The sequence below is a fragment of the Camelina sativa genome, chromosome 20 (genome assembly GCF_030686135.1).
Source record: "Camelina sativa cultivar CO46 ecotype springtype chromosome 20, ASM3068613v1".
NCBI classification, from domain to species: Eukaryota; Viridiplantae; Streptophyta; class Magnoliopsida; order Brassicales; family Brassicaceae; genus Camelina; species Camelina sativa.
This window is the reverse complement of record NC_141899.1, coordinates 33237235-33254644: the sequence shown is the minus strand read 5'-3', so window position 1 is coordinate 33254644 and position 17410 is coordinate 33237235. Positions and strand designations below refer to the sequence as shown.

Here is a 17410-nt window from a genome sequence, read left to right as displayed (position 1 = left end):
CCCAAAACCTAGAAACGGTAGAGTGGCAATTTTTAACTCGAATGCTCAAAGATTTTATTAACAGGATAAATGTGAAATGTTATTAAAAAGGTATATCTGAGTTTTTGCTTTAAAATACAAAATATTAAATACATAAGTGATATTTTAGTGGCTTATTTTATGACAAGTAGCAGGACATATATTTTTTATATTATCTATACAATAATCCCTTTTTAATAAAATGGAAGTACACGACTTCAAATTGGTAGACTATATAATATTAATATAGGTTATAACTAAGATTAATTATTTGATAGGTTATATGGATTAATTATTTGATAGGTTATATAGATTTAGGATTATGATCCTTTTAAAAAGGATATTCCAAAAAAATGAAATAAAATCTCAAATAATATTTAACTAACCATATATAGAAAAAAAATCTCATAAATTAATCACTCTTCCGTAGATTACAAGTGATTTCCGATTATACTAAAACATAAAATCTTATCTCACTTTATCAGAAAATTTTGACTAAGTAATGGGTCAAAATTTGAATATTTAAATTCATTTCATATATATCTTTTGTTGAATTATATAGTTTTATATACTATAATAAACTTTTAAAATAATTTAATTTGGAGTTTTTAAAAATAGTTTAATTTGATATTTTTAAGAATATCATAAATATATGATTGATCAAAAAAGTTAAAATTTTATAAACACTTTAATTTGATTTGTTATAGCACGGATCAATAATATGTCACTAGAATATTAAAAAAATAATAAATATGATTTTTGGCTAGAGCACGGGTTAAAATTTCAAAAATATGATTTCTCGGATTAAATTGAAGTTTGGAATAATGTTGTTTGGTAGACTTTCTCGGTCACGATGATTTTGACAAACATATATTACATATTTGGTCCTAAAATTAATATGTGTTATACTATAGTTTTTTTTTGGTCAAAGCATTGTACTATAGTTTAAGTCACAGAACAAACAATCAAAATACAATATATAATTTTAAACACTAAACAAATCAAATAAAATTTACAAACAAAAATTAATTTTTTATCACACAACTTAATCCGTGTTATACCGCTGGTCAAAATCTAGATATACTAGAATATATCTTACAGAATATATGTTATTTTCATAAGTCATATTCAGTATATGATTTCATGCCATAATATTCCATCCAAAAAAAAACCTTTTAAAATAAATAAAATAATCACATATACGATGTGTTAAATAAAAATTACCAAATAAACAAAAGAAAAGAATTTTAACTTGTGATCTAGCACGGATCATATTCTAGTTTCTATTTTAAAATGAAAAACAATTGTTTACAAATGAAAAATATCAGTTCTTTCTAATAATACTTAAAGTGTATCACAAACTTTTCAGTTTTTAATATGTTTCTAATATATTTATATAATACGTCAAAAGTATTTAAATATACAAAATTCAAATTATTCTTAATTTCTTAAGTGTATATGTATTTACTTTTTTCTAATATTCTGCCATTCCACAAATTTATTGAATCATACAAGTATTTTCTTTTGAAAAACTAAAAAGTTCTAAACCGAAATTCATACATCTCCTCAGATCCAAGACCAAATCAGGTTATATGGTTTCGTTCCAAACACCGTTCAAACCAATAACCTCTATGCTTTTGTCAGAAATTAATTTATTCAATCGTACAATAATTTCATTCTGAAAAATATTATTGAATTTTATCGCATACAAATTTAAATATATCCTTTGTTATGCCGTAATTATACGCAGTGTCACAAATCAGAATCATTGTTCTGTTATTTTATTTAGAACATCTTAGCATAACATACATTTGTTTTGGAATATGATCGAAAATGTCGTTTACTATAAAACGAATTGTCAAATCCAATATGTTTCAAATTTCAACCAACAATTTCTTAATTAATAGTATTTGTTAATGGAGTTGTTCACGAGAATCACAAGACCATATAATAGTCCAACAACAAACGTTGGATTGATCTTACCGAAAGTTATCTTATTTCAAGAACGAAGATGTTTATCAAATAGTATATAACTAAATTAGTTTATAGTTTTCTTATTTATAATCTTATTTTTAACTTTTTAGTTCAAATACTATATATTATCTTTATACTATTAATTTTTAATAGAACCATTTTTTATCAATCAAAATAGAATTAAACCATCACCCCCAAACATTCGATATATCACAATTTCTTATCATTATATTTTATTTTCATAAATTTTACATTTTACTTCTTCTGTTTTTAGTAAACTACGTTATTTTGATACATTTTGCACAAATTAAATATATATATATATATATATATATATATGTTTTTAATAAGTGGTTAATTACTTAAATTCAATCAAAATAATTTTGTTTTAAAGGCAAATTAGAAAATTAAATATAATAATTATATTGAAATTATATATTCTCTACAAAAGAAATATAAAACTCTAGATTTGCAATTTTTTGTAATACGGATGGAGTATTGAATAGTGTAACCATAGAGACACTTAATTTATATTTATTGACTAACTCTCCCCACATTTATTTATTTTAATTTATTGACTAACTCTCCCCACATTTATTATTTTTCAGTCCTCTTTATAGCCGATACAATACATTTAAAAATGTTTTGCCTTTTCTTTCTACTATTAAATAGTTTTGTTTCTCTAATAATAGTATCTAGCAGAGCAGACACATCACTAACTCTCATGATTCTTTTCTTTATTTTATTTTACACATTCTTGATTCTTGACACTTTCTATAAAGGGCTCTTTTTTCGTTAAAGAGTATTCCGAATCTACAATGGAGGAGAAAAAACTAGATTTTGATGCTCCATTCCTATCCGTGAGGCGGATTCCGACTAAACCAGAGGATCCAAGCGAATCAGAAAACACCGAGACGAAGACGACGACGACGAGAAGGAGAAAAGTCAAAGATTCGTGTCATGAAACAGAGCATGAAAGTCTGATTCGGTTATTACAAGACCGGAGTTTCGATCATGTAATGGAACCATCTTCAGTTCCATTTACATGGGAACAAACACCTGGAAAGCCAAAAGATCAGCATACAGTAATCGAAGAATTAGACCTAATCAAATCCTTGGAGATGGTTTCTTCAGCAGCAAGTTTCTCTGCTAATTGCAGTTCGAATGGAGTCAGTGAGTTCGAGAATAATGGAGATGGAGACAGATCGAGTAATGTATCAAGAGATGATGACGTCATTCTTGAGTACCGTGATCTCATCATGTCGAGATTTTTACTAGCTGCGGAAGCAATCGCCATGAAAGAGAAGAAAGAAGCTTCTCGCGTTAAAGAGGAGAGGAAGAAGAAACAGAACCTTGCCCTGCAGAGAGTCTCCATGGCAATTAATCAAGATATGAACATTGACAACGATGATGATGATGTTGATGATCATAATGCAACAGTTTACTCAAAAGATCCCAAGAAAGCTCAGTTAGGGTTCTCGCCGTGGCTCTGTTCCAAGAACTCAATGGATGTTCTTAACCCGGTTCTCTCTCGGATCAAGACATGTCAGGATATTGGGGTAAAATCGGGGAATATCATAAACCCGAAACCACTAGATTCTGTTTACAAAACCAAATCAACATCGCCAAGAATCTTGAAATCGAACAAGGTTATGAGTGAGTCTCAAGAACTCTATGCAACACCAAGATTTTCTAAAGATATTTCCAAAATTTCTCTACCGAAAGCTGGCGAAACACTCCGAATTCAGGGGAATCTTTCGAGGTTGCAAAGAACAACTGATCAGAATCAGAGACATGAAATTAGGTTTCTTGTGGAAGAAGTAAAAAGAAGGAGCAACATAAACAAATGCAGGGCACAAAATATCTCTATTCCTCAACCTCCATTGCCTAAAACTCCTTCGGAGTCATGGCTTTGCCGGACAGTTCCAAGAAGCTCTGCCGCCTCCTCCGTCGTATCCGGTCAAGCCGCCCGTTTCAGGAAGAAGATGGAGGAAAAGACTAATTCTCAGTCTATAAAATGGGAAACGATTGTGAAAAGATCGTATAAACACCATGATCATGTTCGCTACTCAGAGGTATGTATTACTCGGACGTAATTATAAAGAATTTCCAAAGAATCTTTCTTTTAGATCTGGATTATGTGCAATTGTGCAGGACCTCATTATCGTTCATCCCTCTCGTTAAGCCAAATCCTAAAACCGGAATCTTCTTTTCTATGCTGAGATTCGTTTTCGGGTACAATAAAATTTAATTGTATAGTTTTTGTGCTGCCTTTGTCATTATTATGATTATGGTATTGTCGAATTTACATTTGGAATGCAAACTTGTATACATGCAAACATCTGGTATGAAAAAATTGTATTGGTTCAAACATTTGGAATGAATTTCTTTGAATATTTGTTTTATAGATTATACGAAAATTAATCACATGATTGATTTTTTTCAAATGATTAGTTATTAATGGAGATGGATAGGGTGAACATAGCGGTTAGTCGGGAAGTAATGGAAGCTATGGAAAGATTTTGAGAACAAGGAGTGTATTTGATATCATACATTCTAACCAAAAAGGTGAAATTGTAGGTTTCTATTGAGGTTAAGGCCCAACTATGAGTATATCATATCAGATTCACGTTATGATTCTTAATAAAAAAAAGCCCACCTACTTACCAACAATTTCAGAAAAATAAATTTAATCATCATACTAAATGAAGCAATTTCATTTGGCGATTCCAATTTGAAGGTGTATGTGTTGACTGAGTTTTATAAGCTGTCTCAAACATGTTATGGAATTGCTACTAAATCAGGATGCTATACAACTACAGTGGTATATAAGACAACAAGATAGAATCATCACAAATGTCTCATAGATGATGTAAAGATCACGAGCAGAACTAACAAAGTTGTTGAGACACTACTTGACACAGTTGTGGTAAGAACATATGTGAAGTTCCAAGGTAGTAAAAGAGGTAGTACATGAAATTATACATGAATCCGAACAGTGTGACTACTTTAAAGAGTTGAAATACAGAAGTTTGGGGACAACTTGGACAAGCCAAGAGGGTCAGATACAACGGAGATGGTATCAAATGTCTAAAGCAGTGCTTGTACTAGTTCCAAGAATAATACAGGAAGTAGTACAAGAAGCTGAATTGAAGAGTTTGAGTACAGAAGCTTGGGGTCGGCTTGGATAAGCCAAGTGGCCGCTGCTGAGTTGGATGAACATCTTGAATGGAAGATTCAAGATGGGATCATGAAGAGAAACTTTCCTATTTGTTGTATAATAGGACAATTGTCAACCCTAGGGGTTCTGTAATTGTTAATCTCTCAATTCCTTTGTATTGTATAATAGGAAAGTTGTCAATCCTAGGGGTTTTGCAATTGATATAAATAGCAAAAAGGCACTTCATGAAGACTCGTGCGCTTCAATGTAATTTCGAGAAATGTACACAAGATGTGTGGTGTTGCCCCATCAACAAGATAGAGAGATCTTTTGATGGTTTATTCATTTAGAAAATAATGATAGGCGTAGTAGTACTTGTATCATATGCAGTTGTAATTACTATCTTATTCTAGTAGATTTGTTCTAGACTAGATCCCAAGAATGCAGGAAAAATCAAACCCCATTAATAAAGTTTATGCTTTATTTACTTTATGCTCATACAAACACGAAGTCGATTATATACGTAAGTAGACTTAGCCACAAATGTGCGTTTTCACAATTTTCCAACGAATAACTCATTACTATGTAGTAGATTTCCAATAAAAATTGAATCATTACATCGAGTAAAAATAATTAAGGTTTGACTACCGAAATTAAAAATTAATTAAAGTACATATACAGTAGTGGGTGACATGTACTACATAGCACATGAGTTGATAACTAATCATCCCATGTAACTTCGCTTATTATATTCGCCACGTCACTAAACACTGGACCATTGATCATCAACACTAAGTACTATCGAACGGCCCTTATGAGCAGAGTTGGCATGTAGTCTCTAAGTCAACTTTAATTTAAAACTACTTCTTAATTTATTTTTGACTAAATTTTCGCGCCATATATTATAGTATGTCCGATACATTATTAAACAAGGGAAGAGGAAAAGAAAAGAAAAAAAAGACCAAGAAAATGAAATAATCTCTAGTTTATTTTTAATTAATTATAGTTTGGTTATGCGAATACAACATTTCTAAAATTATGGAAAATCTAAATGAAGTTAATAAGGGTCTTACAAAAAAAAAACAAAGACAGTTTTGTGGGGGAAAATTGTTGAAAAAAGAATTAAAAAATAGGAAAAAAAAAGAAGATTCAGAGAGAGAGGAAGAAAAAGGAAAGAGAGAGGAAGGAGAGAGAACCCACCACCCTTTGGCCCTGGAGAGACCAAAGATGGTCGAAGAGAGAAAACTCTGAGATCATCATCATCATCATCATCATCATCATCTTCATCTTCCTGCAAAAACAAGGGCAAGTTCAACAAGAAATAAAAACATTTTAAATCCAATATATTCGTTTTTTAAACAAAAATTCTGTTTACTTTTTTAGTTTTTTTTTTTCTATTTTCTGAGGACCTTTTTTTTTTTTTTAATTTTCATTTCTCAAACCCTACCCAATTCTTGGTGAAGAAGTTTTTTCCTTTAAGGTAATTTTCATTGCAATGTTCTTCATTTTTATATTTTGGGGTGGGTTCCATGTTATGTATTCTTCTCATTGCTTCTTCAAGAGGGTTATTCGTATTCTCTCTTTTTTTTTTCTTCGAAAAATATATTGTTTTATATTTGTTGATAAAGTTTTGTTTGTTTCTTGTTGGTGTTTTTTTTTTCCAGGATTAACGAGAAGAAGAGAAAAAAAAAAACGAGTTGTTGACTCTTTAGGTCATCAACATTTTTTAGGGTTTTGTGATTTTGCAAAACTGGAAAAACAATGAGAGACCCTGAGTATTCAACGATTCTGTAAAATTTGTATTATTTTTTTTTTTTCATTCTTTCATTTTAGGAAAAAAAAATCTGGCGATTTTGTATAGCATTGGTGTATACACCTAAAATGGGTTGTCGATGGAATCCAATCGGGTTCCAATTCTCTTGCTTCATGTTCTTGATCATTACCCTTCAATCTCGTTCCTCCTTGTCCCTCGAATCTGAAGGTATATACAAGTTTTATTTATTTCTCAAATCATTTGTGTTCTTTTTGAATTAAATGTTTGTGAGTTATTTCTGTGTATCAATGTAGGGTTTGTATTGTTGAAATTCCGGGCAAGAGTTGATTCTGATCCTCATGGAACTCTTGCGAATTGGAATGTTTCTGATCTTGACCATTTCTGTTCTTGGTTTGGTGTAACTTGTGTCGACAATAAAGTGCAGATGCTGTGAGTAATGTTTTTGTTTTATTCATTTTCTTTGTCATTCTCTTGTTGTTAATGTCTGATGAGATTTTTGGTTTTGTTTTGTAGGAACCTTACTGGTTGTTCTTTGGGAGGAACATTAGCTCCTGAGCTAAGCCAATTGAGTGAATTAAGATCTCTGTAAGGATTTTTTTTTTTACTAACCTCTGCTATTTTGCTCTGTTTCTTGAAGATTCAAGAACTTACTTTATTTTGTAGAATACTATCCAAGAACAATCTCTCTGGTGATATTCCAAAGGAGTTTGCAACTTTTGCAAAATTAGAGTTGTTGGATTTGAGAGATAACAAGTTAAGCGGAGTAGTTCCATCCGAGCTAAACAAAGTGTTGACACCAGAAAACTTGTGAGTTTAATATAAATTGTAATGTTTTTGATTGAAAAACCAAATCAATTGTGTTGGTAAACAATAATGTTCTGTTTCTTGGTGGATTCTTCAGGTTGCTTTCTGGTAACAAATTTGCGGGTTTTATGACCATAAAGTTCCTGAGACTTCAATCGCTATATAAAGTCCAGTTGAACAAGGATCGAGAGCTGTCTTCGCTTTCCCCTGATGTCCTCGACTGTGTAAATAGAAAACTTGGATACTGGTAACCAAACTTTTTTTAGTCATATTGCTTGTTGATGTGGAGACATAAATATTTGCTTTGAATTGACTAAAACTTTAACAGTGTTTCAAGGAGAAGTCTAATAAGAACAAACAAGGCGAAGGCTATCATATTGCGGATCAAAGCAACTTCAAGGCATTACATGTAAGCATTTCCTTTAATCCTTTTGGTTTACTTTGTATGTTCTGTTCCTCAAATGTTACTAATTGTCTATGTTTATGTCTCTTCAGGGTGCGTAGACAATCTCATGGGAACAACTATGTATCGAATAATCGCCCAAGTAAGGCTAAAGGATGACTGAAACTTCTGCATATTGAAACATCACAATGAAACTAAATCTTTTTTTTTTTTATCTTGTTTCAGGTTATTTAGAGAATGAAACTAGTACCTTCAAAAGACGCGAGTTACTCGAAGGAACAAGTAATTTAGCGGCAATGCCAGCGCCTGATGCTCCTAGTCCTTCTCCTGAGGTTGTAACCTTAGTGTTTCCTCGAAGCAGTGGGTCTTTTCCCGCATTAGCTAATGCAAAGAAGAGAATACCTCCGTTGGTCCCTCCTCCTTCTCCTCTTCCTCCTTCCACCAACAACACATTCTCTACTGATCCACCGAGGAACTTTGAAGAGAAATCGAAAGGGTTTAAGGACGTTTGGTTGTATGTTATCATTGGTGTTGCTGCTTTTGTAGCGGTGATGATAATAGTAGCTGTTATATTCTTCTGTCGTAAAAGAGCTGTGAAGAGTATAGGTCCATGGAAGACTGGTTTAAGTGGACAGTTACAGAAAGCTTTTGTCACCGGTAAAAAAAGTTGTTAAAACAAAATCAATATTTGCTCTGTTTTTTCGGTTTAACTTAAATGTGGTCAAATGTTTTCAGGTGTACCTAAGCTAAACCGGTCTGAACTAGAAACAGCTTGTGAAGATTTCAGTAATATCATTGAAGCATTTGATGGTTACACTGTCTACAAAGGAACTTTGTCAAGTGGTGTTGAGATTGCGGTCGCTTCAACCGCGATTTTGGAAACTAAAGAATGGACAAGAGCTATGGAAATGACTTACCGCAGAAGGGTAATTTTAAGATATGCAGAGGTTTTTCTCAGCTTTTTTTTTACTGGGAATCTTGACTGAGAGCTTAAATTTGCAGATTGATACAATGTCAAGAGTCAACCATAAGAACTTTGTGAATCTAATTGGATATTGCGAAGAAGATGAACCTTTTAATAGGATGATGGTTTTCGAATATGCTCCAAATGGAACTCTTTACGAACATTTGCACGGTAATACACATCTAAATCTGGCTCTACTTGAAGATCTTGTTTGGCTTATTATAATTATCACCAACCAATCTTTATCTTCTTGTTCAGATAAGGAAATGGAGCATCTTGATTGGGGCGCAAGGATGAGGATTATAATGGGAACTGCTTACTGTCTGCAATATATGCACGAGCTTAATCCACCTATCGCACACACGAAACTTGTCTCATCAGCAATCTACTTAACTGACGATTATGCAGCAAAGGTTCTTGCTTTCTTGCTTTACAAGAAAACAGTTTTAAGTGATTTTTTCTTTCTTGCTTAACAAGCAAACTGTTTCAATGGTGTTATTGATTCTTAATCAAACCCAATGGTAAACTAATGTACTTCATTTTTGCAGGTCGGAGAGGTTCCTTTCAGTGGACAAACCGGGAGTAAACCGAGAAAGCCGATGAGTGGTGATTTAGACCAATCGTCATTGCCATTATTATCTGAACCGGAGACTAATGTGTATAGCTTTGGAGTATTAATGCTTGAGATTATCTCTGGAAAGCTCTCAGATTCAGATGAAGAAGGATCAATAACAAAATGGGTAAAAAAGACTCAAAGATCAAAATCAAATCTCAATATTTCTTAAATTCGCATTACTAATATAATGTAACATTTTTATATATGTTTTTTTTTTTCTTCTCACAGGCATCAAAGTATCTAGAGAATGATAACTTGAGAGATATGATTGATCCTACGCTGACAACATTTAAAGAAGAAGAACTTGAAGCTATATGTGACGTGGTACGACATTGTCTTAGAATTGATGAAAGCCAAAGACCAAAAATGAACGATGTGGTTGAACAATTGAAAGAAGTAATAAAGATTTCTCAAGAACAAGCAACACCAAGACTCTCTCCTCTTTGGTGGGCAGAGCTTGAGATCTTATCCTCTGAAGCTACATAGATAAAAACCATGAAGAAAAACGATATCTCTCCTCCTCCTCTCTCTTTCGAGTCACTGTCCGAGGTTCACAAGCTTCTCTCTCTCTCTGTTAACTGTAAACGTCGTCCTTCGTAAATGTTACCCCAAAAAAAAAGTTTTTCTCTTTCTTTTTCTTAATTCTTTCTATTAAATTTGTTTTCTTGGTTTGTTTTGATAGTGTACTTGAAATCCAGATAATATAACGATGTGCTTGTATAATTGTTGTATACTATCATACATATACCTATATATTACGTATAATTCTACGTCTTTTGTGGTGAAATGCTGTTTGTAAACTATTAACTTCGGCTTCTTTTACTAACCTATTATATGAGTTTTTTACTAATTTTTTTTTATTGTCTTCTATATATATATATAGCTAATGATCTTTTGTTATAATAACGTAAGAGACTAATTTGTGATCAATAACAGTTGAAGAACGAAGAATTAACAAAATATTACCTTAAAATCAGATTTTACATTGACATCTTCTTAGACAAAACTGTTTTGTGTACATTGCGTCGATCTTCATCTTAAAACGAACTTAATTACATTTACGAAGGAGAACTCGAACCCTTTTAGGCAAGAGAAGAAACAATACTAGATGCACTAGCTAGGCGTTTTTCTAAAATGTAACTTTTTTAGTTTGTCTCCTCATTACATGTGTCGGTGTTAGCCAAAGGTTTACACCTCTTCCTCTTTACAAGATTTAAAAACTGATTGATATTTGTTTTTTCCACTGACGTATATAATGCAAAAACCCAATAATAGAATAATGAAAGATACTGTTAGTCATATGTTCAATAACCTGAGCGTACAGAAACATCTGAAAAACGACAACTATGACGCAGTTATTTATTAAGCACGTTACACGAAGAGAGTCGCCTGCCATGTGTCAAACTATCCTCATACGTGTCTAAATTCACAGTTATAAATAGAACCAATTATATCGCAGGTAAGTGGTAACGATATTAATCTTTGGTGTTTATCATTTTTTCAGATAATCAAGTATAATTGTTGGACCGCTTGTCCAAAGTTTTCTTTTATTTTTAACACGTAAATTAATCTATATATAGTTTTTTATAGCAAGAGTGCAAGCAAGACTTGACCTCGTGATTTTTGAGATGCATTCTTTTTCGTTCTTAAAGGTTTCCTAGTACATAGGTATACTGTAACTGTACAATGGATAAATTTTGTTGTTTAGTTTTATACGAAACATTTTATATTTCATTTCGAAACTGATATCCACCTTTCCAATAGTTTACTCTTTTTTTTTCTGCCGCTTTCATTTGATGCATGTGAACTATATTATCTATTCACTATTACAAACTCTACGTGTAAATGGAGTATATTATCTATTCACTATTACTAGGTTAATTACTTCCCTCTTTAAAGAGGTAAAGTTGCCACATGGAACATAACATTTGACATCATTCTAAATTTCTGATTCCTGAATTTTGAATCATATCTTCTCGTGTAAGTATTATATTTAAAACTTCGAATCATACATTTACTCAACCTAATACGTACATCCCTTTCTAGAAATAGAATGAGTGTGTCGGCTTCCGTTACTTAGATGAAATGGTTTTCACTTTTCTTTTTCAAGATAAATGAAGAACAATAATTTGCACAAAATTAATGGCAAATTGACTAATTTGGAACGACAAGTTGCACTCTCTATTAGCCTTCCACGTAATGCATGCATGCATTGTTTTCTTCACGATTCCCCGCAAAGCACGTATAATCTTCCAACTTTCAGTAATACTAATTAGTTCATTTAAACAATTAAACGTAAACAAAAGGTGTACGTATTAAACGTTTTTTGTCCAAGTTCATTTTCGACTTTTGTGTTGTCAATGTTTTTATATTTAAACAATTTAAACCAATCATTATTCGGTTCGCGCGGTTAAGTTTACTTGTTCAAAAACTTGTGTTTTTTTTTCTTTTTTTTTTTTTTTTATGTCAGCCAAAACTTGTGTTTCAATTTCAACAATTGAGCGTTTAGCTAAATATATCTATTATCTATTAGAAGTAAAAGATATTAATTTTATTTTCGTAGGTTCAGTTTATTGTGGTTTTATTTAGTTTGAAATATCTTATCTTATTATATAAAGTTTGATTTTAAAAGTAATTCACATAATCATGACACGTGTCAATTTTAACGATTAGAAATTTTGTCATGTGTTATACAAAAATTTTGTTTCAACAAATTTTAAAATTAATAAGATAATTATAAAGATTTTAAACATTTAAACAATTTTCATAAATATAAAAAGATAATTCTTATATGTATATATAAAAAATAATCTTCCTAATTTTAAATTACTAATTATATAAGAAAAATAATTAAATAAAATTATACTATCAATTATTAATTGTAAAAGAAATAGGGTTTTAGATATTCACCATTATATAAAAAATAAACTGTTGTTATAGTTTTTTCAAATACACCACCATAAAACTTCCTTATATTATTAAAGCTATGTGCAATTTTTTATGAACTATATTAACTATATTAATCAAACTTTTAAAAAAATATTTACGTAAATTAGAGCATATATTTACATATTATGCATATATATATATTTCTTGGAAGTAAATTTATCTTTAAATTCATAAAAATTTGAGGAAAATTAATAAATATCTATAAAGTTTTGATATTGTTATTTTTCTAATTATGAGATAATGTTAGTATTCAGTTTTTTCTTTGAGAATTATGTTTCAGTAATTTTTTTGTTAATATTAAATTAGATATAACTTTGATACAATGCATATATTTTTCTTATTTGAAAATTGTAAATACTATTTATTGGGATTGAGTACATAAAATTAAAATCTAATTTTATTATGATGTAATAATATATAACAAAATTATAGTGAAAAATAGAATGCGTAAACTATAAATTTGGTTTAAAAATATATGTATATATAGAATATAACTTAAATTTTTACATATTTTTTTATATTCGCATTAATACACGAATCTGATCTAGTATATATATATATATATATATATACATATATTGTTTAAAAATGGCTTAATATATTTCAGTTATAATTATGGATCATTTAAACCGGATTCGACATTTTACCCATCAATATTATATTTTATGATTTTTTTTTAGATAATTATTAATCAAAGAATAAAAGATGGTTCTGGTCCATTAAACTTTTAACAGTATATAAACCCAACGAAATGGAACCGAGATACATAAAACACAAACATCCGAAAAAAAACAAAAAAAATCATACCACTAACCAAAATATTCATCATATTATATCAGAAAGAAAAAAAATGGGATCTTCATCAAAGAACATCGAACAAGCTCAAGAACGTTGTTATCTGGAGTGGATGAGTTTGCAATCTCAACGCATCCCTGACCTCAAACAACTCTTAGCTCAACGACAATCTGACAGCGATAAAGATCATGATAAAAAGCTCCGTGAGTTAACGGAAATGATCATCGGAGATTTCAAAGATTACGCCGGAAAAAGATCTAATCTTGCTCACCGCCACAGGTGTAGCTCGAACTACTATGCACCGTCGTGGAACACTCCATTAGAGAACGCTCTAATTTGGATGGGTGGTTGCCGACCATCTTCTTTCTTTAGGCTCGTTTATGCTTTGTGTGGCTCACAAACTGAGATCCGTGTGACTCAGTTCCTCCCCAACATCGACGGCTACGATTCTTCAGGTAACGGTTCGGACGTTTTCGATTTTTTTCCTTCCTTTTTGAGGAATAATAAGAAATATATAAAAGAAAGACTATTTTTGGTTTGGTTTTTTGGTTTTGATTCGATTTTTCTTTTTTTCTTGAATAAAAATTTGAAGAAGGAAATTATTTTTTGGTTCGGTTAGATTGGTTGGGTTCAATCTGATTTCTGGACCGAGTTGAAGAATCTTTACTATTAATTAGGTTCATATATATTGTTTGAGAACAATAGATTGTAATTAAGGATTTTATATAAAAATCGGTGCGATTTAAAATAAGAATTTGGTTTGGATCTGTAGTTTTTTTTCTTGTTGTGGTTTTATATTAATACACGTTTGGTTTCTTTCGCGTTTGGTTTGACAGGTGGTGGTGGAGGCGCATCACTTAGCGATCTTAGTGCGGAGCAGCTAGCAAAAATCAATGTGTTGCATGTAAAAATTATAGATGAAGAAGAGAAGATGACCAAGAAAATCTCAAGCCTACAAGAAGACGCGGCGGATATTCCCATCGCCACCGTGGCTTACGAGATGGAGCACGTGGGAGAACATAACATGGTTGTGGATCAAGCTCTCGACAAGCAAGAAGAAGCTATGGCCCGTTTATTAACCGAAGCCGATACGCTGAGGGTAGATACCTTAGCGAAGATCGTCGAGATTCTATCGCCTTTGCAAGCAGCGGATTTCTTACTAGCCGGGAAGAAACTTCACCTTTCTATGCATGAGTGGGGAACTATGAGAGATCGTCGCCGTCGTGATTGTATGGTTGACGCCGAAGCTGATGCACGTGGAGAGGAAGTGAAGTAGTCTTTATTATTTTAGAGATGCTATAGACACGTGTAAAATATTAAAATTGCCTAATAACAGGAGTTATAATCTTGACTAGGAGAGAATCCGTCCTACATAATTTCGTATTGTTAGTAATTTGTTTTTGTAGTTTTTATTTTTGTAGTGTGATTTTGGTATTTCAACTTTTTTAACGTTGTTTTTATATAGTTTTTATTTATTAGATATCTGGGGTTATACAATAAATTAGAAATTTGGATTGCATAAGTACTTTGCAGATTGTATTTTTTTACAGAAAAAGGCACACCATAATATTGGATATAAATTATGTAAGAGAATAGTCCTTCCACAATATTGGAAAATATATTATCTCTTATCTCAAACTCGGTTTTTTTCTTGGTAATGTTGTTATGGCTTGTGATTTCCTCGATTCCACCAAAATTCACTATTTAATCAATAACATCTGTAAATTAAATAATATAAACGTGTTAAACAGAATTTTTATATATTACAAAGTAGAAAAACTTTATATGTATTTATAAATTACCTAGCAGCAGATTTTTGTTAAGATTTTCAGCAAGAATACTATCAAACGATGTGAATGATAGATAGTGATCATTAAATACATTATCAGAAAGAACAATTGTGGTACCATATCTGGTACTAATCTTAGCCTATACACAGACTCAAACCAAAAATTGTTATAATTTTCCAAGTTCCAGGTTCCAAATCAGTTTCAAACTTCTTCATATGATCTTTTCTCACAGAAGCTCTACCCTATATAACAAAAAAAAAAACAGTTAGAATCAATAGAATTTAATCAAAAAATATCTGAATAAAAAATTTATATTTAATAAACATACAGTTTCATCAGCCAAAATCAATTCGATTGATTCACCAACTTTAGCATAATTCATTCTCCAACTATGGAGAATTTTAACTTGAATACGCCAAGCATTTTTGTATGGTTTCAGATCTTTCAAGGAAGTGAAAAAAAGGGAGAGAGTCATCATTTTGTATAATAATAAAAAAATGTAGTGCTGATTTAGTATAATATTTCAATAGTTAACTATCAATATATTTATAGTGAGATTAGGTATATTTTTAGGTTATCATTTAGAAGTTAAGATATGATATATCAAATCTCAGCGAAAATTTATTTACTTTCTTGATTTGTTATAACTGAAAGATAAATATCTATATATACATTTTTGAAGTACATTTTGGGTTCTACCTTTTTATTTGTACTTATTTACAAAGTTAATCCCTAAAAAATTTCCAAAAATAGCATTATTCCAGATTTTGGTTCCTAAACATTCCACCAACTTAAAAAAATTACAGCAATCAATATGGAAACAGAAACTATGATATATATATTTTTTTTGTTCAACCAAACATTAATAAAATTAAAAGAGAACTCCAAGATTGGTAGCCCAAACCAGAGGAAAAGAGTTTACAAAAATAGATTCAGAAATTAAAGTTCTTGAAGACCGAGCAAGACAATCAGCCCTCGCATTTAAGTCTCGTGGGATTCTGGCTAGGGTGAAAGAAGGGAAAGAAGATCGGAGCAATGAAAAATCCTCCAACAGATTCGAAAAAGCAGGCCAATCCTCCGGCGTCTGCACCATCGCAACTAGTTCTGCACAGTGCGTCTCAAAAGCCTGACAATCAACTCCAGCCGCCAGTAAAGACTCCATAGCCCAGATCAGTGCTTGTAATTCCGAATGTAAGGGAGTAAGGCCTCTCCTGTGATTCCGTGCTCCCAAATGAAGCGTTGAATCTTCTCCACTACAACACCACCAACCCAGACCCTGAAAAGGGTTCGTACCTTTCCAAGAACCATCGACCTGACAACGGGAAAAGGAACCCCTGTCCTCTAATAAAGGCGGAGGATACAGATATCTCACTGAATAAGATTTGGCCTCCTCCCACAATAATTTATCATTAACCGCTTGATTCAAAATATCAATTGGCTCTAATTCGGTACCCTGTAAAACCTTTTTATTCCTATCTTTCCAAATTGACCATACAATCCATGGAAGACGAAGAGCTATATCTGAAACCCCAGATTCTAAAGACGCCCGCCAGAATATGAAGTCCAAATTCGCATAAATCGAGGCATAAGGAAAGCCTCCCGTGTCTAACAACACAAGGGACAACTCCCAAATACATCGCGATCGAGGGCACTCAAAAAGCGCATGGTTTATAGTCTCCACTGCAGATGCACATTGCTTACACAAAGCATCACATCGGACACCCCGATACGCAAGCCGTTCTAACACAGGTAGAGTACCCGAGGCAATCTGCCAGAAGAAGTGTTGAATCTTCGGGGGTACATCTAATTTCCACGACTGAGCCCGTAGGGACATACATTTCGGCCCATACTCAACATCCGTGATTAATTCCCGAGCAAACTGATATCCTGATTTGACCGAATACTTCCCTGACTTAGTAAAATGCCATAATAATCTATCCGGTTGATAAGTTTTACTAATCGGTATACTCCGAATAAGTGATATATCCACCGGATCAAAAAACTCCTCAAAAATAGGCAGATGCCAATCTTTTGTAACTGGGTTAATTAAATGATATATTTAACCACACTTTCTATATGTTTTGAAGAATATTCCATCTTTGAATCATTTGCAACAAAGAAAACAACAATTTGATTCTCTTTTTGTTTTCCAAAATCTGTGAG

The 17410-nt window shown here is 31.9% G+C and overlaps 4 protein-coding genes across 4 annotated transcripts; 3 read left to right on the top strand and 1 right to left on the bottom strand.

The window, feature by feature from the left end:
* Positions 1–2634: 2634 nt before the first annotated feature.
* Positions 2635–4388, top strand: LOC104771827 (uncharacterized). Its single transcript, XM_010496436.2, has 2 exons — positions 2635–4067; positions 4147–4388. The coding sequence occupies exons 1-2, from the start codon at positions 2811–2813 to the stop codon at positions 4174–4176; spliced, it is 1287 nt and encodes a 428-aa protein (XP_010494738.1). The 5' UTR covers positions 2635–2810; the 3' UTR covers positions 4177–4388.
* A 1851-nt stretch (positions 4389–6239) lies between these two features.
* On the top strand, positions 6240–10500 carry LOC104771826 (protein MALE DISCOVERER 1). Its single transcript, XM_010496434.3, has 14 exons — positions 6240–6632; positions 6817–7133; positions 7220–7355; positions 7440–7511; positions 7590–7733; positions 7828–7977; positions 8059–8139; positions 8226–8275; positions 8359–8790; positions 8869–9059; positions 9136–9268; positions 9356–9510; positions 9646–9837; positions 9942–10500. Exons 2-14 carry the CDS (start codon positions 7034–7036, stop codon positions 10197–10199), a joined length of 2094 nt encoding a protein of 697 aa, XP_010494736.1. The 5' UTR covers positions 6240–6632; positions 6817–7033; the 3' UTR covers positions 10200–10500.
* A 2915-nt stretch (positions 10501–13415) lies between these two features.
* Positions 13416–14976, top strand: LOC104771825 (protein DELAY OF GERMINATION 1-like). Its single transcript, XM_010496433.3, has 2 exons — positions 13416–13912; positions 14294–14976. Exons 1-2 carry the CDS (start codon positions 13513–13515, stop codon positions 14731–14733), a joined length of 840 nt encoding a protein of 279 aa, XP_010494735.1. The 5' UTR covers positions 13416–13512; the 3' UTR covers positions 14734–14976.
* Positions 14977–16118: 1142 nt separating this feature from the next.
* On the bottom strand, positions 16119–17081 carry LOC147919785 (uncharacterized). Its single transcript, XM_087504104.1, has one exon. The coding sequence runs from the start codon at positions 17079–17081 to the stop codon at positions 16119–16121; it is 963 nt and encodes a 320-aa protein (XP_087360230.1).
* Between the last annotated feature and the right edge of the window lie 329 nt (positions 17082–17410).